This window comes from Physeter macrocephalus, chromosome 17, assembly GCF_002837175.3.
Source record: "Physeter macrocephalus isolate SW-GA chromosome 17, ASM283717v5, whole genome shotgun sequence".
Taxonomy (NCBI): domain Eukaryota; kingdom Metazoa; phylum Chordata; class Mammalia; order Artiodactyla; family Physeteridae; genus Physeter; species Physeter macrocephalus.
The window spans coordinates 6,549,914-6,571,511 of record NC_041230.1 but is presented as its reverse complement, the minus strand read 5'-3'; the positions used below and the strand labels follow the sequence as shown (position 1 = coordinate 6,571,511).

General features: G+C 57.0%; 3 protein-coding genes across 15 annotated transcripts in view; 1 reads left to right on the top strand and 2 right to left on the bottom strand.

Moving 5' to 3' along the window:
• The window catches only part of FXYD7 (FXYD domain containing ion transport regulator 7), a 13,088-nt gene extending 11,073 nt beyond the window's left edge, over window positions 1–2,015 (bottom strand). For all 4 annotated transcript variants that reach the window (XM_028478181.2, XM_028478182.2, XM_028478179.1 and 1 more), the window contains exons 1-4: window positions 1,926–2,015; window positions 1,450–1,514; window positions 950–982; window positions 442–516 (exon numbers count right to left, since the gene is read on the bottom strand). In XM_028478181.2, coding sequence (XP_028333982.1) covers window positions 442–516; window positions 950–982; window positions 1,450–1,514; window positions 1,926–1,957 — 205 coding nt within the window. In that variant the 5' untranslated portion in view covers window positions 1,958–2,015. The remainder of the gene's footprint in view (window positions 1–441; window positions 517–949; window positions 983–1,449; window positions 1,515–1,925) is intronic.
• An 83-nt stretch (window positions 2,016–2,098) lies between these two features.
• Window positions 2,099–14,680, top strand: LGI4 (leucine rich repeat LGI family member 4). 10 transcript variants are annotated; one of them, XM_028478116.2, is made up of 11 exons: window positions 2,099–2,257; window positions 4,689–4,719; window positions 7,018–7,081; window positions 7,524–7,595; window positions 7,846–7,917; window positions 9,293–9,364; window positions 9,477–9,548; window positions 9,782–9,951; window positions 12,120–12,284; window positions 12,367–12,872; window positions 13,710–14,680. In XM_028478116.2, exons 1-11 carry the CDS (start codon window positions 2,099–2,101, stop codon window positions 14,022–14,024), a joined length of 1,698 nt encoding a protein of 565 aa, XP_028333917.1. In that variant the 3' UTR covers window positions 14,025–14,680. The 10 variants fall into 10 exon arrangements, with proteins under 10 accessions (XP_028333917.1, XP_028333915.1, XP_028333916.1 ...); XM_028478114.2 differs by having other exon boundaries at window positions 2,099–2,485; XM_028478115.2 differs by lacking the exon at window positions 7,846–7,917 and having other exon boundaries at window positions 2,099–2,485.
• Window positions 14,681–15,864: 1,184 nt separating this feature from the next.
• On the bottom strand, window positions 15,865–21,315 carry FXYD3 (FXYD domain containing ion transport regulator 3). The gene is made up of 8 exons (XM_024132542.3): window positions 21,172–21,315; window positions 18,519–18,581; window positions 17,370–17,402; window positions 17,258–17,281; window positions 16,650–16,724; window positions 16,533–16,569; window positions 16,174–16,211; window positions 15,865–15,992 (listed from the first exon to the last, which is right to left on the bottom strand). Exons 2-8 carry the CDS (start codon window positions 18,556–18,558, stop codon window positions 15,973–15,975), a joined length of 267 nt encoding a protein of 88 aa, XP_023988310.1. The 5' UTR covers window positions 18,559–18,581; window positions 21,172–21,315; the 3' UTR covers window positions 15,865–15,972.
• Between the last annotated feature and the right edge of the window lie 283 nt (window positions 21,316–21,598).

Sequence of the window (21,598 nt, the reverse complement as noted above, 5' to 3'; positions counted from 1 at the left end):
GGCGGCGGGGCGGGGGGGGGGGGGGGGGGGGGGGGGGGGGGGGGGGGGGGAGGAGGGGGGGGGTGCTGGGCCTGCAATAGAGACGCGGCGGGCCCGAGAGAGGAGTAGAAGGCGCAGGGCGGAGCCTAGGGCAGGGAAAGGGGAGGAGCAGAAACAGGGGCGGGGCCGAGGGCGGGGACGTAAACGGGGCGGGCCCGGGGGCGGTGATAGAAACGGGGGCGGGTCCGAGGGCGGAGTAGAAGGGGCGGGGCCTAGGGCTGCTATAGGGGAGGGGCATAAACAGGGGAGGAGCCGAGGGCAGGGGCCGGGGGTGGGTGGTGCAGAAATAAGGGCGGGGCCAAGGGCTCTGATAGGGGCAGGGTTGGAGGCGGAGCGGGGACTGGACGGGGTTGGGACAAACACCCGCAGATTCGCGGGTGGAGTCAGGGTAGGGGCACTCACTCAAGACGATGAGTATGCCCAGGATGAAAAGGATCCCGGCGATGATGAGGCCTCCGATCCGCAGGGATTGGTAGTCTGTGGGCAGCAAGGAGGAGCGTGAATGCAGGGAGGGGAGGAGGTGGGCAAGGCAAGGAGGAGGGAGGAAACAAGGGAGTAGGGAAAGATGATGGAGAGGATCAGGGAGAGGAGAAAGGCAGGTGGCAGCAGAGGATGAGCCATAAGATACTAAGAGGTAAAAGGAGAAAGAATCAGAGATACAGAGACGGATGAAATAGACAGAGACCAACAGAGAGACAGAGACAGAGGGAGATCAAGACAGAAAGAGTCGGAGAGCCAGATCAAGAGAAAGAGAGAATGAGAATGACAGAGACATAAACACTGAGAGTCGAGAGACAGATGGAGACAGAAACAGAGAGAGGTGGGGGGCGGGGAGGAATGAGGAGAGGACAGGCTAACCCAGCCCAGCACCCCCCTAACTCCCAAAGAAACGTGCCCCTCCCTCCCTCACCATAGGTGAATGGGTCGTGTTCCTGTGGCGCTTCTGGAAAGAGAGAAAGAAATCAGGGTCGGATGCTTCCTGGGATCCTGGACAAGGAGGGGCATAACGAGACCTTTTGGGGGTTTTACATTCCTGGGCCGAGAGTCTGGGGACTGTTGGACCCTGAGCAGGCTGCCTACCCTCTCTGGGTCTTAGCTGCCCCGCTGCACTGTCCTGGGTGGAACAGCAGGCACCTAACTGCCTCAGCTCTCTGTCTCATTACAGGTTGTCTCTGATTCCATCATTCACAGGCCTCCATCCCGCCCTCCACCTTTGCCTGACCTGGGGCATCCTCTCCCCTCCCCCAGATACCAGCCTGTGACCGGACCCCACGTGAGACCCCAATTTCCTGGTGCCTCAACAGACTCAGTTCAGATTGGAGTCTCCAACTTGCTTCTCTTGCAGGGTTTCCCCTACCCTTGCCACCCTTGGGGCTGAAGTGGGTAGTGGGCTGCCTTTCCCCGACTCACCTGCGTTGACCATGGCGAGGAGACCCACACAAAGAACCAAGATGTGGCTGAGAGATGCCATTGTCCTGGGGGACACCAAGGGTCAGGAAACCTGTACCCTCGTTCCCCCACCTTTGAGGCCTGAACTCTCTTCAGGGGACTGTCTCTGTTAAGTCAGAGACAGTCCAGGGACTTAATTTCAAAAGCGTCCATCATCCAGCTTGGTCACCCTGAGAAACAGAGGCACCCTCCTGCTTCACCGGGACACAGCATCACGAAAACAACCCACACAATGGGGGTCACAGAGCAGCAAGGGCAGGGGTGAGACACACACACAGTCCACAGGGACGTCCTGCAGGCCAGGGCCGTCCCCACAGCAGGCCCCAGATTCCCCATGCCTACCCTGGCGGGGGAGAGCAGGATGCCTTGCCCCACCCAGGTGGAGAGACAGACACACTGCCAGGGATGAGGCAGCCAGGACATGCCCAAGGGCCCACCTGCCCGCACACCACGGCCTCGCCGTGTCCATAATATCCCAGCTCTCCTGCCCTCAGCCGCTGGCCTGCTCTCTGCCTGACCCTGGGTATAAATATCTCCCACTTCACCCTGGAGGAATTTGCCTCGCACAGGCCACCATGGCAACAGCCTTCCTCCCCTCCGCTTGGGGGTCATGCACAACCCTGCCCGGGTGAGGCTGGGCTGCCACATTGCCATGGGCTGCCTCCGTGGGAAAGGCCACCCCTTCTCCTCTCCTGGAAGAGATGAGAACAGGGAAAACGTCCCCTCTGCCTGCCTCTGGGTGACATCTTTCATGAACGGACAACGCCAGGCGAGTGACATGAGGCCCAGGCCAGCGGGGCTGAGAGATAGAAGACAGATGCCAGGGGCAGGAACGCACGCACACACACACACAGTGGGGCTGGAATGGAGACGACGCCCACTCCCCAAACTTCTGGTTGGAGCAGGACATGGGGTGGAGACCCAGGCACACGTTACTCCTCATCTGGGCCTCCTGTACCCCCAAACAATGACGCAACCCGACCTACACCCTACACACGTGAGTGTCCAAAACCCATACCCAGCCAGGGTGCACGTGCCGCAGCAGGAGCAGGGAGGAGCTGCACCCACACTCCCACCCCTGGGAGAACCCCAACTTCCCAACTACACTCCCTTCCTCTTGGGTCTGGCCTGCCTGGGAAGCCATTCCTGTTCCCAAAATAGGCGGCCCAGCCAGGCCAGGGGTGAGGCCTGGAGGGGAGGGGCAGGGGACGCTCACCCCAGTCAGGCTGTCCCCTGCCGAAAGAAGGCCCCAAACGTCCGGCTGTGCCCTGGGGCCGAGCACTTTGGACCCCCTGGCCCAGAGCTGGCTGCGCTGCCCTCAGCCGTCTCCCCTCCCCGCCCCACCCCACCCCTACCCTCCCCAACCGGCAGCTGTAACTGGAGCCGGGCTGGAGGGGGGCCAGGGGGCGGCCCCCAGCCCAGACCGCCCTGTCCCGTTAGGTTAACTCTCTCAGCTCAGAGGGAGGAATCGTAGGCAGCCAGCCGTGGGGAAAGCTGGGGAGAGGAGGTGCAGGCAGGGAGGACTGTATTACAGGCGCACACACACACACACACACACACACACACAAACTCACACGTGAGCCTCGGGCACACTTCAGAGGGCTTCTGAGCTGGGAGGGCAGGGTGGGTGTCAATGATTTTCCACGCTGCTCCCTGGGAATTGGGCCCAGCCTGGGCTTAAGGTCACCTGGCCTGAGCGCCTAGGAGTCCACTGACCCCCGATCGCAGGGTCCTGCGGGGCCCTCGTCAGCAACCACAGGGCTGTTTGGAGGGCATTTCATCGTGTATGTAGGTTGTCTTCTACAGACAGACAGACAGACAGACACACACACACACACACACACACACACACACACACACACATCCTCATGCACCAGCAAACAGGCACACAGCTGGTCATACAGTCGCAGACATACAGGCCTACGCTCTGTGTTCACACACTTGGAGACACCACCAAATGTGCGCTGATGTGTTTAGCCCAGAACCTTCCCGTCCCTGAGCTCATGTGACCCCTAAAACCCCCTGGAGGACAACACAGCTGGCGTCCTCATGGGCGGGTCAGGTTACCAGGTACTGGTGACAGAAAAAGGGGGGATCAGCTCTGGGCTCTGCCATTCCTAGTTGTGAGAGCTCGAGCAGCCCAAGAGACCTCACTGTGCCTTGGTTTCCCATCCTACAAAATGGAGAAATCACTAAGGTAATACGTATCACCCTGGGCCAGGCTCAGAGGTCTCTGAACCTGACATTGTCTTTTTAAAAAATATTTATTTACTTATTTATTACTATTTATTTGGTTGCACTGGGTCTTAGTTGCAGCTCAAGAGCTCCTTAGTTGTGGCACGTGGGCTCCTTAGTTGTGGCATATGAACTCTTAGTAGCGGCATGCATGTGGGATCTAGTTCCCTGACCAAGGGTCGAATCTGGGCCCCCTGCATTGGGAGCTCAGAGTCTTAACCACTGTACCACCAGGGAAGTCCCCCTGACGTTGTCTTATTATTAACTCCATTTTAGATATCTGCAAACCGAGGTTTAGCAAAGTGGAGATAATTCTCCCAAGGTCCCTCTGGTGGTTAAGCACAGAAACTGCCCTCACCTGAAAGAGACCTGGGCCCAGATACCACACTCTGCAGGACACAGATCAGGAGCAGGTAGACGTGCTCACACCCAGGCACAGGTGGCCCTGACACACACACACACACACACACACGCACGCGCGCTCACGTGCACGTGGTCTCAGAGGACCCCGGCAGCTTCAAAAGTCTCCCTCATGAGCCTCTGCCCCTTGTGGCCCTATACCCCAGAGTCACCAGCAGTTCCTGGTTAATGATAACCCTAATATTTATGTAGCCCTGGGGAGGGGTGACAGAGGAGCAAGGGGGGCCAGCAGGGAGGGGGGCACCTGGCTAGCTCTAGCCAGTGCTGGGCTCCCTCCCCTCACAGGGCCAGCTGCTCCAGAGTGGAGAGGCCCAGCCATTTTCGGGCTGGGTGATGGGCCAATGACTTAACCTCTCTGTGGCTCAGTTTCTCCTTCTGTAAAATGGAGATGATAATACTATTCAACTCAGAGGGAGGTCAGGATGATTATCTGAAATGATCCATGGAAAATATTGAGAACAAAGCCTGGCACACAGTAAGTGATAAAAAAAAAAAAAGTAAGCTGTCACCATCATCATCCTTGTCATTCTTCTCATGGTAAACAGGAGGGAGAACGCTGCTGGGCTGAACACTCTTGTGAGTATGGATTTAGGCCCTGTCTCCCCTCGGTGTCCCTGGCCCTAAGCTCTTTATCTATCTTTTTCAAAGACCCTGTAAAGAAGTTTATCATCCCTGCTTTATGGCTGAGGTAACAGAGACCTGAAGGGCCTTGCTCAAATCACAGAGATGTTCAGGTGCAGGATAAGCACTTGGGTCCAGAATCCACCCCAAGCTGTGGGGTGCCCACCCTGCTCTGAACACTCTCTATCCTCTAGGATAGGAGGAGGAATTCTCTACACATCTGAGAAGTGGGTGACACGATTGCCCCATTTGACAAATGGGCAAACTGAGGATCAGGGACCCAGATCTGAGTGACCCCACCTGGTGTCGGGGGGGGGGTCACTTTTAATACTTTTTAAAAATATTCAAGTTTAATAATTTATGCTTTACCAGTAAGACACACATTTCTACTTTTCAGTAAAAGGTGTTAGTGGAACAGTCTTGAGTATGCCGACCCGAAGCTGGCCCAACGCTGCCTGGGCCTCATCTGCCCGCAGCTTTGCCCGGTGTCCTCCAAAGCCCCGACTAGCCCGCGTGCCAGGCCCACCCCGTGCCCTGCTCCGTGACCAGTTACCCCTAGCTGGTGCTGTTAGGCCCCTTGTCCTCCAAGTGTTCTGGGTGTGTGCAGCAGTGCCAAGAGAGGCTGTGTGTTCTCCTCATGCCTTAGTTTTCCCATCTGTAAAGTGGGGGTTAATAATACTACCCACCTCAAGGGGTTGTTGTGAGGACTGAGTAAATTCATGTCAAGACTGATGCATAGTAAGGGCTCAGTGAGTATTATTACTACTACTTCAGATTGGGTAATATCATTTATTTATTTTTCTTATTTAATGAACAGAATCTATCCAAACTGCTAAAAGCTTAGTCCAAATGAAAACAGCCAATATCCATGGGTTCTGATCTCCAAAGGAGAAATGCAAAATCCTACTGGGAGGCTGTGCAGCCAGCTGCCTGGGCTTGAGTCCTGGCTCTGTCCCAGCTAGATAACCTAGATCTCAAATGACTTGACCCCTCTCTTCAGTATTTCCATCTGTAAAATAGCCATATGATAGTATCAGCCTCAGAGGGCTGTAGCGAGGTCAGCACGAGCTAATAGATGAACTTGTAGGACACGGCGTGGTACAGAGTCAGTGCTGAAGAAAGGGGTGGCATCATTATCATCCTTTTTCCCTTGGGTTGGCTCCCTACCCCTAAGTGAGTGGTGGGTACTCAAGGAGTTAATTTCGGGCAAGAGAGGTTGTGGGTTTGGGGCAGGGCGGCTGCCCTGCTGTGTGTCGCCACCAGAGGGAGCGGCTGGACTTAAGCTGGTCCCTCCAAGCCTGGGCGCCAGTGCCTACCCAGCCCTACTGGAGCCAGGGGAGGGGGCTGGCTGGGAGTGGCCTTAGAGGTCTCTCCTCCCACCGCCCTCCTGCCTGCAGAGCCATCCTGTCCCCACCCTGGTGGCACCCTCCTCACACTCCGTGAGTGGGGTGGAGTGGGGAATCTAGGAAGGGGGCTGGCCAGCAGGGGCCAGGGCAGCTCCAACGCTCCGTGGCCCCTCCCCTCCCATGGAGCCCTCTGGCCCCTTCCCAAGGGCTGCTCTTCCTATGGCCTCTGACGCCCTCCTCCTTCTTGCCCTGCTTTGCCTGGAGCATGCGGTGCCCAGCAAGTCCCTTTCCCAAACCTCCTGGGAGAAGGGACGTGGGAGGAGGGGAAGAAACTTCCAGGGAGCTGGAAAGGGGGGGGGTGGTAGGGAGACAGAAATAAAGACACCAGACAGAGGGAGACACACACACACACACACACACTCAGACACACACAGAAAGAGAGTCCAACAGACAGAAGGAGACAGACAGAAAGAGCAAAAGAGAAACAGAGACAGAGAGACAATTCAGATAGAAATAGAGAGCCAGAGATAGGGAAGCAGACTAACTCACGGAGTCAGAAGTATACAAGGGGAGAGAGACAGAAAGGCAGGGAAAGGGACGGAAACAGAAAATTAGACGCCAAAGAGATACAGGAAGAAAAACAGACTGAGGAGAGACCAGAAAGAAGAGAGAGAAGCCAGGGCAGAGCGTGCCAGCTGGAGGCATGGAGGGTCACCTGGCATGGGAGATGTAGTGGCCCGACCTGGGCCAAGCTGGGCGTGCAGGGGGAAGCCGGCGCCTGAGCGGAGGTCAGGGGGCATGGGCGGGGCAGGAACGCTGCTGCTGCTGCTGCTGGCTGGGGCGGGCGCGGGGGGGGCCTGGGGACCCCCAAAGGGGAAGTGTCCTCTGAGTTGCTCTTGCTCCAAAGACAGTGCCCTGTGTGAGGGCTCCCTGGACCTGCCCGAGAGCTTCTCCCCGACCCTGCTGTCGCTGTGAGTGTCCGGCCCTCTGGAGGCCTGAGGCTGGGGACGGGAGTCCTGGGACCCCAGGGCCTGGGGGGCAGGGTTCTGGCTCCCCAAGGAAACAGGGACCCATCAGAATCTTGGGAGGGGGGCAGCAAAGGATGTCGGGAGGCCTGAAAGGGGGCTGCTGGGATTTGGAAAGGAGTGGGAGGGAAATTCCAAAGGGCAGGGTCAGCATCGGGGCCTGGGAGGAGGGAGAGCCGCGGGGTGGGCTGAGCGCTGCCAGGATCCTTGCCAAGCGAGGAGGGCAAATGCCTGTCTCCCCTGGGATGTAGGGGAAATACACACACCCAGGGTCAGGTGGCATGCCAGGGTCCCCTCCGCCCCACCCCCGGACACAGGAGACAGCTCTGGGATGGGACTGGCACACTGGAGCAGTTTTCTCCTCGCCCACCATTGCCCACATCTCCAGCTCACTCGTTAGGACTGGAGTCACCCAGCTGAAGGCCGGCAGCTTCCTGAGGGTACCGTCACTGCACCTGCTGTGAGTGGGGCCCGGCTCAGCGACGACCACCTGAGGGGGGGGGGGTGTCGCGCACATGCGCGTGGGGGAGTGTGCACGCATGCGTGTATGTGCGTGTCCGTGAAAGCATCCGTGTCACGCACATACTCACGTTGCATGCGCACGGGTGTGTGACCGTGCCCACATGGGCTGGGGCTGGGAGGGGGCAAGGTTAACGTGTCAGGTAGGGAACAGCAACCCTGGAAAAATTTCTTTCTAACTTCCTTGCCAGCCTCTTCACATCCAACTCCTTCTCCGTGATCGAGGACGATGCGTTTGCGGGCCTGTCCCACCTGCAGTACCTGTGAGTGAGGCCAGGAGATGGGGGCCCTGGAGAGGAAGGAGGAGCCCCTCTGTGTCTCCTAGAGTAGGGGAGATAGGGGCTTGTTGCCCTGGGGAGGAAGTGTCTGGACAAGGGACCGTCCTGGAGGGGGCAAGAGGCCTGGCCTCTTGAGTGGGGTTGGGGCTCCTGCTCAACCGCCCTCTCTGTTTCAAGATTCACAAAAGGCCTGGGTGACCTATGACTGTTTCTGGTCCTATCTGGCTTTCCGGAGCCCAGGGAGGTTGCAGAGAGGCCAGAGATGAGGAAATGTTTCAAATTAAGAGGAAACTATTCTGAGTTAGATGGTGATGGCGGTACTGATGGTAATGGTGGTGATGACAGCATGACTATGCCAGCATTAGTGCCGGTGCTGGTGGTGATGATAATGGTGCTGGTGGTGATCCTGTTGCAGCCGCTCGCAGGGAAGTGGTGGCGCATTATTGAGGATGGTGGGGTGGGGGAGATTTTGATAAAAATGGTGGACCCGGCGGTGATGGTGCTATTGGTGGTATGGATGATGAAGTTTGAAGGGTCGGTGTTAGTGACAATTATCAGTATTCTGGGCATTGGTAATTATTGTATTGGTATTGGTGTTGGTGTTGGTGATGGTTTTGAGTAGGACGTTGGTGTTGGTGTAATGGCAATGCTGTTGGTATGGGGTTTGGTGGTGACGGCGGAGATGCTCGTATGTATGGAAATTGTGGCAGTAGTGGTGCTGATGGGTGATGATGTGAGTGCTGGGGGTAAAGGTGATGTTTCTGGTGTTGGCAGTGCTGGTGCTAGTGCTGAAGCTTGTGATAATGATGGCAGTGGTTTTGGTATTGATCACAAAGGCTGTGTTCTTGGTGATGCTTATCAGTGTTGCTGGTGTGGGTTTGGTAATGATGGTGTTGGTGTTGGTGTTGGTGTTGGTATTGATGATGGGAATGGGTGGTGATGGTATTGGTGACAGTGGTGACATGCTATATTGTTGGTGATGATGGCAGTTATTGGTACTGGGGTTGATGATGGTGGTAGAGGCACTGGGCATAATGGATGATGGTGGAGGTATGGGTGGTAATATTGGTGCTTTTGCTGGTGTTGGTGATCATGGCAGCAGTGGTGGTGATGGTGGTGGCATTGTTCACGGTGAGGCTGGCAATGACCATAGGGTCAGGTTCTTGGGTCCTGAAACTGTAGGCTGGGACCTTGGTGAGGAGAGGTTCCTGGGAGGTTTTCCCTGGGATTATGCAAGCTGTTGGGGGAGAATTCGGCACATTCCAGTGGCCTATGGCTTCCATGGGGTGAGTTCCCCAAGCACTGTAGGGTCACAGCAGGGAACCAAGGGCTGCCCCCTGACCCCATCTTCCCTCCACAGCTTTATCGAAGACAATGAGATTGGCTCCATCTCTAAGAACGCTCTCAGAGGACTCCGCTCACTCACACACCTGTGCGTGCCTCCATCGCCCCAGCCCGCCCTGACAGGCACCCCGCACCCATCACCCAGGCACACGGCGCATCCTGGGAGCTGCTGATGGTTTCTCCTTCTCTCCCTCCACCAGAAGCCTGGCCAATAACCATCTCGAGACCCTCCCCAGATTCCTGTTCCGAGGCCTGGAGACCCTGACTCACGTGTGAGGCTCAAGGGGGATGGGAGGGTGGGGGGATTTGGGAATGTTTGGGTCGGGGAAGGGGACATCTGTGCCCACTCTTGGTTGGCACAAATGAGTATGACTGCGATGGTTCCTACATATTTTCCACACCACTTGGGGGCCCTATCCTGAAACCTTGCCTGGGGACGGGTGGGGAGCGTGGCCCCCAGGGAGTGGAATCCAGGTCGCAGCCCCTCCCCGGCCTCTTGCCCCAGGGACCTCCGCGGGAACCCGTTCCAGTGTGACTGCCGTGTCCTCTGGCTGCTGCAGTGGATACCCACCGTGAACGCCAGCGTGGGGACTGGGGCCTGTGCCGGCCCCGCCGCCCTGGCCCACATGCAGCTCCACCACCTCGACCCCAAGACGTTCAAGTGCAGAGCCATAGGTGGGGGCTTTCCCGGTGGGGTGGGAGGGACAGCAGGTGTTCCTGGAAGAAGGTGGGAGATTGGGGAACAGCTGCCAGGGCTGAGGGGCTCACCTCCCTCCCTGCTCTGCCATTTCCTGGCTGTGAGTCTTCTGAGCAAGCAGCATCACCTCCCTGAGCCTCAGTTTTCTTATCTGTAAATAGGGGTAATAAACAGTGACATAGGGCTGCTGTGAGACTTCAGTGATGTACTTGGCTCAGGGCCTGGGAGGGGAGGCCCCCATAAATGTTCATTCTCGTCGTTGTTGTTATTGATATAAAATCGACCATTCAAAAAATACTTCCTATGATCATTTTGCTTTTCCACAAATATATTTTGGTACCTTTATGGGTACTGGGCAAAGCAGAGAGCACAGCAGTGATGAAGCCAGTCCTGGGTCTTGCCCTCACAGAGCCCACAGCCAGAGGCAAGCAGAGAGGGATGGCCCAGAACGATCAGGGCTGGGACGGGGGACGCACAGGGGGGTCAGGGCTGGGACGGAGGGAAGCCATGGAGCTACGGGAGCCCAGAGCCAGAGCAGGGGCCAGGCACAGCTGGAGGGTCAGGAAGGAGTGGACATTTGAGTTCACACCTGAAGACCATTACTAACATTATCATCATCAAAGCATAAGACATGGTTTTGGTCTTTGGGATTCATAGAACAAGGGAATTTAACTTAGTCACTCTTCATTCCATTATTCAACAAACAGTCACTGAGGTCCACTCGGTGCCCATCCCTGTGAGAGGCGATGGGCACACTGTGGTGACCAAGATAACCCTGGGCCTTGGCCTTGGCCTCATGGGGTCACAGTCCTGGGGGTGGGGAGACAGACATTAAATAAAACATTGCACCAATAAGTGTATGGTACACATTGTGATAAACACAGTGGGTGATGAGAGAGTTTAGGCGGTGATCCTGCCTTACCTGGGGCATCGGAGAAGGCTTCTCCGAAGAGGTAGCACCAGATGTGGATGTAGCTAAGTGGAGTACAGAGGAAGGGGCCAGCATGTGCAGTGACCCCCCAAGGCAGCACAGAGCTTGTCCTGAATGAGGATCAAAGGGAGGCACGTCTGGCTTGCGGGAGTGAGGAAGGGAAGGACACAGATGAGGTGGAAGGTGCAGGGGCCTCACTCTGCAGGACTTTGAAAGCCACAGAGAACAGGGTGGACTTTATCCAGAGGGCTCTGGGAAGCCATGGAGGGTTTTGAGCAGGGAGTGACATGATTTGATGGCCATTTTTAAAAGATCCCCTTCGGATGGGTATGCTTAGTGGTTTGGTTCATTGTTTCAACCCTGTTCCCTAGAAGTAGGGCCTGGCGTGTAGAGTGAAGTATTGTAAACTGGAGTCCACCACCCGGCTCCACCGCCACCACACTGGGCAATCTGGGTGCACCATTACTAAAAATGCTAAGTTGCTGTAACAAAGAGGCTGTAAATACCATGAATTAAAGAAAACAGAAGGGCCTGAGGTGAGCAGTTCAGGTGGGTGGGGCAGCCCCTGGGTGTTATCCTGCTTTCCGCGGCTGAGACCGAGCTGTGGCCCCGTCCATATGCCAGGTCACAAGGAGAAGGGGAAAGGGCCACGTCCAGGATGAGCCATCTTCCTACAAGCAAGGCGAGCCCTACAGCCATCACTCTGCTTTTGTTCCATTGGGAACCTGGTCTGGTCACGGCCACACCGGACCTCAGAGGCCGGGGGGCAGCGCAGGGGGAGTGCTGGGCTAATGTGGCCTCTGGCTGGGCAGCTTGGTGCCCAGCTGCTATCCTATCTCATGGAAGATGGGAAGGATGGATCTGGCTGGACAGCTGGCTGCCTGTGCCTCTTAGCCTCAGTTTCCTCATCTATAAAGTGGATATAATAACAGAACATAACCCATAGGGATCTTGGGAAATTAAATGAATGAATAAATATGCTACTCCTAAGCAACTATTTGATGATGCCACGCAGCTTAGAAAATAAGAGTACCGCCATGTTGTTGTGAGTTAACACGTCCATAGGTAAAAGGATTCCACTGTATGTCCCTACGAGGTCAACACCGTGGTGGTCCTCACCTCAGAGGTGTGCAAACCGGGGCTCAGTGATGAGGACCCGTGGGGTGCCCCTGGCTTGCCTGACTCTCTCCCCTCCCCGCTGCACCCCCCACCCAGAGCTATCCTGGTTCCAGACGGTTGGCGAGTCAGCGCTGGGCGTAGAGGCTTTCTCCTACCAAGGGGAGCCCCACGTCGTCCTGGCACAGCCCTTTGCCGGCCGCTGCCTGATCCTGACCTGGGACTACAGCCTGCAGCGCTTCCGGCAGGAGGAAGAGCTGTCTGGTAAGCCCACTCCCACCCTCCCACCTGCCAGGTAGCCTGCCCAGCTCATCTGACAGGCGCCCTGCTCCCCGACTCCCCACAGCGCCCTCGGTGGTGTCCTGCAAGCCGCTGGTGCTGGGCCGGCGCCTCTTTGTGCTGGCCGCCCGCCTGTGGGGAGGCTCGCAGCTGTGGGCCCGGCCCGGCCCCGACCTGCGCCTGGCCCCGCTGCAGGCCCTGGCTCCACGGCGGCTGCTGCGGCCCAATGATGCCGAGCTCCTGTGGCTGGACGGGCAGCCCTGCTTCGTGGTGGCCGACGCCTCCAAGGCGGGCAGCACCACGCTGCTGTGCCGGGACGGGCCCGGCTTCTACCCGCGCCAGAGCCTGCACGCCTGGCACCGGGACACGGATGCCGAGGCCCTCGAGCTGGACGGCCGGCCCCATCTGCTGCTAGCCTCCGCCTCGCAGCGGCCCGTGCTCTTCCACTGGTTTGGGGGCCGCTTCGAGAGGCGCACGGACATCCCCGAGGCCGAGGACGTCTACGCCACGCGCCACTTCCAGGCCAGCGGAGACGTGTTCCTGTGCCTGACACGCTACATCGGGGACTCCATGGTGAGGCTGAGCCCAGTCCCGTGGGGCAGGCACAGGCCGGGCCTGACCTGCATCAGCAGACTCCCACTCAAGGCTGGCCTTTCAGCACTGACCCCACCTTGCGCACCGGCCTCTGAACTCTGACCCACCTCACGGGCTGAGCTTCCTAATGTGCCGATCTTTGAGCTCTGACCCCACCCCAACACTGACTCCAAGACTGTGACCCCTCGAGGCTGGCTGACCCTAAACCACTCCCCATCCCCCAACACTGACACTGGCCCCCCCGAGATTCTACCACCGCCAAACTCCTCTGACACACCCCAGCACCTACATTTAATCACAGCCATCACACCCTGAAGCCCCAGGGCTGACGGCCCACCCCCTCCAGCACTCTCTCTCTGGAGTGAGGTACAGCCAGGGGGAGGGCTCTGAGCCTAAAAGGCACTGATCTGACGCAGGTGTTCACAGGGTGTCTGCATGGGGAGCAGACTGTGGACACAGGGACAGGAGCAGGGAGACCAGGAAGGAGGCTGTGTGATGGTCCAGGAGGTGGCTGGGCTGGAGTGCGGCCAGAATACATGAGAGACATAAATACCATCGTAGGTGAAACTGACAGATTCCAGGGCTCACTGATTCTATGTGGGGTGTGAGGGAGAGAGAAAGGCTCAGAATGACTCCAAGTCGGTGGCCTGAGCAGCTGGGTGGTGACATTTATGAAGATAAGAAAGCTGTGGGAGTTTGGGGACCTACAGGCCTCTGTTCCCAAGCTGTTCCAAGTCCTCCAAAGCCTAGAGGACCACTGACGGGCAGGCCTGGCCCTCTTGGACCCCAGCCCTAATGAGCGGCCACCCTCCGCAGGTCATGCGCTGGGATGGTTCCATGTTTCGCCTGCTGCAGCAGCTTCCCTCTCGCGGCGCCCACGTCTTCCAGCCACTGCTCATCGCCAGGGACCAGCTGGCTATCCTGGGCAGCGACTTCGCCTTCAGCCAGGTCTTCCGCCTTGAGCCTGACAGGGGGCTCCTGGAGCCACTGCAGGAGCTGGGGCCCCCAGCCTTGGTGGCCCCCCGTGCCTTTGCCCATATCACCATGGCCGGCAGACGCTTTCTCTTCGCTGCTTGCTTCAAGGGCCCCACACAGATCTACCAGCATCACGAGTTAGACCTCAGTGCCTGAGACTGGAAGGGACCCTGGACATGGCTGGCAGAGGGCTGGCATGGGGAGTCCTGGGCCTCTAGATGCCCCATTGCCTGGACTCCTGGCCCTACTCAGAGGTGACTGCTGGTCCTGCGAGATACTGACCACAGGCCAAGTTCAAGGCAAGAGCTGCTCGTCCAGTCTTAAGCAACATCTTGGCTGGGGGCAGATGACCCCCTCCCCCTCCAAGGATGACTTGGGGGCTCACGCTGGGGCACAGCCACACGGAGCCAGTACAGAAATCATGGGGGCGGGTAATGTGCAGCGCTCCATGAGGTCTGGAAGCGCCCCCCTCAACCCACTCTCACCCCTCCTATTCCCTGTAAAAGTACTACGGAGAGGATAGCTCTCCTTTTCCTTCTAAACTCAATCCAGCCAATCGCTTTTAGAGCCCGCCTCCATGACGTCATCAGTAGCTGGGCAGTTTTCCCTGCCGGGCTTGCTAACTTCCTCTGCTGCTTGTGCGCATGCCTGCTGCCGAGGCGGAAGCCCAGCGTGTCTTCCCTGTTGCGCGTGCGCAGGGAATAGGCGGGAAATAGAGAATTGTTGCCGGGAGTCCGAGGTACCCGTCCTCGGTCGGTGAAAGGGGCGAGGACAGAAATTGTATGAGCTCAATAAACGCACTGTGCACCTGCCTCACCGGTTGTTGGGGGGTCATTGGGAGAGGGTGTCTGCTGTGGCATGGGGGTGGGGTGAGGGAGGAGGATTGGTGTCCCAGGAACGGTATTATGGAGCGGGAGGAGGTGTCCCAGGGTACATTTTGGCTGCCCTTGTTGAGCTTTCACGAGGTTTCTAAGGAGTGTGTGCTCATGATTATGGGGGGCCTCGTGGGATGTCCAAGGGATATAAGGGCATTATTAGGGGACAGGTCACCGGTTTATTGTTGGTCTCGTGTCTTATGTATTGTAGGAGATACTTCGGGGTGTTTTGAAGCATTTTAGGCATTTTTATGGCTCTTGGGGACATTTTGGAAATCTTATTGGGTATTGGAGACTGTCTCAAGGGAGTTTAGGGCTTGTTGGAGGTTCTCACACCATGTGGCCATTATATATTAATAGGAGTATCATGGGGAAAAATTTAAAGGTCTTACAGGAACATTTGAGTGTTAGGAAGGGTCTTTTATAATCAAATGGGGTCTGAGGTGAGTCGGAGGGTCACTACTGTAATCATAAGCCATCTGGGCACTCCTGTTGTGACAGGATGATCCCACGTCCTAGTTTTCCTGGGATGTTCCCACTGTCCGCCGGAGCGTCCCAGCATTCCATCTGGCTAGAGCTCTCTTTCACTCTCAGAATGTCCCCCATGTGGCTACTAGAGCATTTTAAATGGCAGATGTGGCTCCCATGGCCACGGAGGCAGAGGTCAGGCCCCATGCCATCCATCAGGTCATGAGGAAGCAGGCCTGTGGGCTTGTCCCAGTGGAGAGATTCAGCTGCCAGCTTCCATGTTGGCCCCCACGCACATCCACCTTCTCCTGGCCCCCCAAAACCCCAACGTGCACATAGGGAGTCTCGAGGCTGCTTGGGCATGAGGCAAGATCATCTTAGAGTGAAAATTGAACCAAGACCCCCTCCAGTGAGAGATGAGATGGAGCTCTGGCCAGGTGGTCTGAGAATTCCATCCTGGAGTTTAGGCTCCTGTGCAGAGCCAGGACTTGGGGAAAGAGTGACCCTCGGTGCTCTTTCAGCTGATCCATCCTCAACAGTTATGGGCAGAGCCTGGGAGAGGTGACAGGGTCAGCTTGTGAGAGTGGATCAGGTTATTTCTCCCCAGGGTGCGCGCGTGCGCGCACACACACACACACACACACACACACACAGAGCTCTGGCCAGGTGGTCTGAGAATTCCATCCTGGAGTTTAGGCTCCTGTGCAGAGCCAGGACTTGGGGAAAGAGTGACCCTCGGTGCTCTTTCAGCTGATCCATCCTCAACAGTTATGGGCAGAGCCTGGGAGAGGTGACAGGGTCAGCTTGTGAGAGTGGATCAGGTTATTTCTCCCCAGGGTGCGCGCGCGCACACACACACACACACACACACACACACACACACACACACACACACACACACACACACACACACACCCCTCATACCCTGTGTCCCAGTCAGCCCCATTCTGTCCCTGTCTTACCTGAAGTGATGAGAGGTGGGGCATCCCCTGGATGGTGGCTAGGGAAAGAAAAGTGATGAGATCTCTGTTCACCCCCGTTTATCCTCTCCCTCAAGGCTAGAGGCTTCTCAGCTTGCCCCGACATAGCTTCCTAGCTATTTTCCCACAAAGTTGTACCATCCCAGGGACCAAAGCATTTCATGATTGGAGGCCCTCTGAGGACTCATGGCTCTGAAGAATAAACCTGGAAAATCTCAGTAACAGGAATTCTCCAGGGCAAGACCCAGAGACCCGGCCTTTTTTTGGCGAGATTTAGCTCTTTACCCCTGAAAGGTGTCTGTCCAGTATGAGGCAGGCACACTGCCTGGAGCCCATCTTACCAGGGCTTCCGGCTGAACTTGCATTTGCATTTCCCACCTGTTAGGAGAGAGGGGAATGTCAGGGGAGGACACCCACCGCCCTGCACTGCCCGCTCCCCCGCCAGCTACTCCACTCACTCATGAGGACGACGATGCCCATGGCACACAGAACCGCTGCGAAGATGAGCCCGCCGACGCGGAGTCTGAACCAGTCTAGGAGAAACACAGAGGGGGCTCTCGGTGCCAGCCCGTGCCCTCCTCATCCAAGCCCCCAACCGCTTGACGATATGCATTAGGCACCCCTGATGTGGGATACAGCAGTGGAGGGAACGGACAGCCCTCCAGCCCCCGCGCTCGCTTTCCAGTCTCTACACAGCAAGCGACAGAGATCTAACGCGGGGTTAGGTATAGACAAATAAGCAGGGCCAGGGGACGGAGAGTCCGAAGACAGCTCTTTTAGGGAGAGTGGCCAAGGAAGACCCGGCTGTAGGGGCATATTTGAGCAGAGACCTGAGGAGGGGAGGGAGGGAGCATATGGGGCGACGTGGAAGAAAACATGGGGGTGGTTCTAAGGACCAGGCTGGCATGCCTTGTTCCCTTAATCCCCTGTGTTCACTGTTCAATGCCCCAATCCTCGCCCCTGGGTCACCCCCATCAGACCCTCACCCAACCCTGTGTGGGACCGTTGGCACGAAATCGGTCTGAGGGGTGAGTGGGGCTGCAAAGGGAGGGGCACAGGCTCTCACCATAGTAGAAAGGACTGTTTTTATCTGCAAGGAAAGAAAAATAGGACATGAATGCAGGGGTCCTGGGGGAGACTTTGGGGGCGGGACTGGTGGGAGAGTAGCTCTGACTCACCTTCCGGGTCGTTGGCATCCAAGACAGGCAGGCCTGGAGGGGAGAAGCGGGGTAGGAGAGAGATGGGGGTGCTGGCCTCGGCAAAGCTGGGGACAGGGCCGTTGGAGCTCCAGGCCTCAACGTAGGGTCCCCTGATGGACAGTTCCCCACCTCCCACCGGCACAGGGGTCCAACCCCAAACTAGCTCCTCTGCACGTTCCACCTCGGAAATGAGGGTTTCCCCCAACTCAGCCCCACACCTGAAATAGGTTTTCACCTGGGTGGCTTTGGGCCACCTAGCCAGCCTTTGGCCTGGTATTTCCGGACACCTGGCTAATCCACACCCCCTGCAGAAACGAGCGATGGTCTTGTCAAGATGACAGGTGGCTTCAGCTCCCAGGCATTCTCAGCCCTCATCTCCTGGTTCTGCCACGTCCACATCCCACCCATCCTTCACCATTCCCCTTAAAGTGACTTACTAATTATAAACTTAATGTGCTTTATTTAAAAATGCAACTTTACATCACTACCCTGAATGGAATGGCAGTCTTGCCCAATGTAACGGATAAAAACAGATACAATGAAAGCAAAGGACTAGGATTGAATTCTGGCTAGAAGCAGTGGGCTGCCTTAGCTCTGGGCCTAAGCTCTGTTCTTTCTTTGTTAAAGGGAGGTTCATATTTTTAAATTATATTTAAAGCACAAACACATGGTGCTTACTCTGTCCCAGGCACTCTTCTAAGTGCTTTGTAAATAGTAACTCCTTTAATCCTTGTAGTGACTCTATAAGTAGGTGCTACTATTGTCCAGATGGGGAAACTGAGGCACAGGGGGCTTTGGTAACTTGCCACATAACCTTGAAACTCTTACCTCTCGTAATCAAGTGTTAAGAAGTGTTAAAGACACAGTAGCCCAGGGCTGAGCCTTCTTGATATCACCAAGGAGACATCAAGACCATGCAGGACGAGCTGTGTGAACCTCTGCTGTAAGAGGTCCTCCTTTATGTGTTCCTTGAAATCACCAGTGTGACCCTTCCCACCTTCCAGGAGATGCTGTCCTGAGACTCACCACCCCACAGGGGAGGCAGAAAGCACGAGAGAGCCACACGCAAGCGTGGTCACCACCCAGCTGAGGGGGTCAGGGGAACTGCAGTCCAGGAACGGCACTCACCTGCCAGGAGGACGAGCAGGCTCAGGGCCACCTCTTGCATGTCGGAGAGCTGGCTGGAGGGATCTAGGGGGGAGGTCCAGCTTTAGCAGGGCCACCGGGATGCCTCTGGCTCCCAATCCCCTGCTACTGTGCTCCTTATCCAGGGTACACAGCTCACCCCAGGGCAGAAAGCCTGGCCTTGAAACTCGCTGGGCTGAGAGATAAGAAGGAGCCGGAAAGTGCAGTGGGGGCTGGGTGAGAACGAAGACCTGAAGGGGGAGCAGCAATAATAACTCACTGGACGTGGACTTGAGGCTTTAAGTGAATTGCCCTGGCAACCAAATGAGGAAGATGCCGCCGCTCTTATCCCCATCTTACAGATGTGGAAACTGAGGCTCCAGAGGTGAAAGTGGGTGCTCAAGGTCACCTTGGCAGGAAGCGGGATTTAAACCAGACCTGGCTCTGCGGAGGCTGTTCCTAACTCAGGACTCTCTCAGGGCCTTGGGGTGTTGTGGGAAATGGGGTGTTGGGAGCCAGGTGGCAGGAGGCCCGGTTCCTGGGAGTGTCTCCCATACACAGCTCGGAGCCTGCCCGCCCTGCCCAGACTTCACAGAACTTGGGCTGGGCCAGGGCTGGGGACTGAGCTGGCTCCTCTTGTTGCTCTGGGCAGGATGTGGGGAGGAGAGAACTCAGAGAGGAGGGGGGGAGGGGGGAGGGGGAGGGGGAGGGCAGCCCCAGCCTCATCTTCTGTCCCACCCTCCTCGCACCCCACCCCAGCCCATCCCACCCCAGTCCTTGGTCCTGCCTCTACCCCTACCAAGCTCCTCTGGCAGCAAACACTTCCTCTTTCCCCAGGTAGGCCCGCTCAGCATGAAGAACACTCCGCCACCCCCTTCTTGGTCCAGGATCAGTCCCCCAAACACTTCCTCTTTCCCCGGGTAGGCCCGCTCAGCACGAAGAACACCCCGCCGCCCCCTTCTTGGTCCAGGATCAGTCCCCCTGTGCGTCCCCCTGTCCCCTCCCCCACCCCTGCCCCACTGCCACAGCATACATTGTCCCAATCTTGATAGCAAGAGCTAACACTCAGATCCACCCTGTGCTGGGCGCCGCCAAATGACCTTGCTGGGTTTTCACTCATGTAATCCCCCAAGAATCCTGGAGGCCATTGGTTATAGGCCCCATTTCACAGACGGCAAAACACATACCGTCCCTAAGCCTGGTAAAAAGCCCATTGACATTCCCTGCTCTGTCTCCTGTCCACAGCTGGAGAGCACGTCCCGTCTCTCTCTCTCTGGCCTCTATGTAACCCCCTCCCTGAATTTCTTTCCTGAGAACGTTCTTAGCTTCCCAGTTCATCCCATATACCAGACTCACAGTTTTAATTTGAGCATTCATTTCTTGGAGCATTCAGGCAGGAAAAGGGCCTGTAGCTTTGGGGAACATTACTAAGGCGTTTAAGACCGCCCCCCCAAATTTGGGGCGGTGCGGGGAGAGTTGGAGTGTGTATGTGGGCAGGACAGCCTAGTGGTTCCAGGCACAGGTCTGTAGAAGGACCACCTGTAGTCTAAAGCGAACACGTGAGGCTTTGTCACCCCACGATCACACTAATACTAGTAATAAGAGCAGGTGCTGATTGAATGTTTACCCCACACCAGGCACTGTTCTCAGCTTTTTGCGCTTGTTCACGCGTGTAATCTTTGCAGCTTGATGAACTTGGCACTATGATTAGCTCACGTTGCTGTCACAACCCTGTCACCCCTGCGAATTCAGCTTAATGCTCTATACTGTCACCCGGGACTCAGGGTCTCAGCGCTTAAGCCTCTTTCCATGGGAGCCTCCAAGCCTCCCTGGCCGGTGAGGGCTCCGTACCCCCCTGTACACCCCCTCCCCGGTCATCTCCCAGCATCCCCAGCACAAGGGGCACTGACGGGTGGTCTCAGCCGTACCCCAGCCCCTGCACGACATTTCCACCCTACTGTCCCATGGTGTGGGCTGCTGGGAGCTGGCATCCGGGCATCTGCCCTCTCCTGCCCTGTTCAGGCTGTTATTGGAAGAGGCCCCCGGGCAGCTCCAGAACTGACTGCAGTCGGTGTGAAGCCTTGGAGAGAAAGGCAGCCTGCAGACGGAGGCTGCGCCCACCCCTCTCTGCCCTTTCCTGGCCCCTGAGACCCCAGTGCTGGTGTGAGGCCTTTCCGGCGTCCACCCCCTACTATCGCTCTATTTCTCCATGATGGTGGCCAGGCCCCTCAGGCCTGAGCAAAATGACTCCCTCGTGTCCCTGAAGTCTCCGCGCCACCTCCCCATTTTACAGCTTCCCCAGGAAGCCTCCAGCCCCTTCCCCTAGAGGTCTCCAGGACCCACATATTCCCAATATGCGGCCACCCTGAGTCCACCTCGTCATCCACCCATCCATCCAGTCCGATCCTCCCGATCCAGATACTTCTGTTCTACTCAGAAACCCCGATCTACCCAGACCCACCAGTCTAACAGACACCCCAATCCCATCTGTGGGCCTTACCCTCACCCCAGCCGGCTCACCCAGCCTCCTGTGCAGAGAATGATGGGGAGGGGGGGCTTTCTCTAATCTGCTCCCCCAGCAAAGGACTTTGAAGGGGGGAAGGTTCTAGGGGTCTTTAGCAGAGAGCAGTGGAGGGAGGGGGCCCCAGTCCCTCACCTGCGTGCTCCACAGGCTGCGCGGAGGTTCAGGTTCCGGGAGACAGCGGGGCTGCTTAGCCTGAGTCCTGCCTTTATCCGCAGCCTCCACGCCCTAAGCAAACCTGGGCAGGTAGAGAACTAGTCTGACTCCCTAAAGCTCAGGGGCTCTCTCACCTCACACCTGCTCTTAAAGAGACAGTTCCAACCCCCAACCACTAGTGGCAGGGAGCTCCCTGGGGTCTCTAGGGTCACAGCAGCCTTAGGCGAGGCAGAAGGAGAATACGATGAGGGCTGGAGGTGGCTTTCTCCAGTCACCTGCCCCTCAGAAAAGGACCTGGAAGGAGGAGGGGGTCAGGTCTTTAACGGCAGAGCTTCTGCCTGGTGGGGCGGTGGGGGGAAGGCCATACTTTCGTTGTAATAACCTAATCTCTTTTACTTAGATTGTG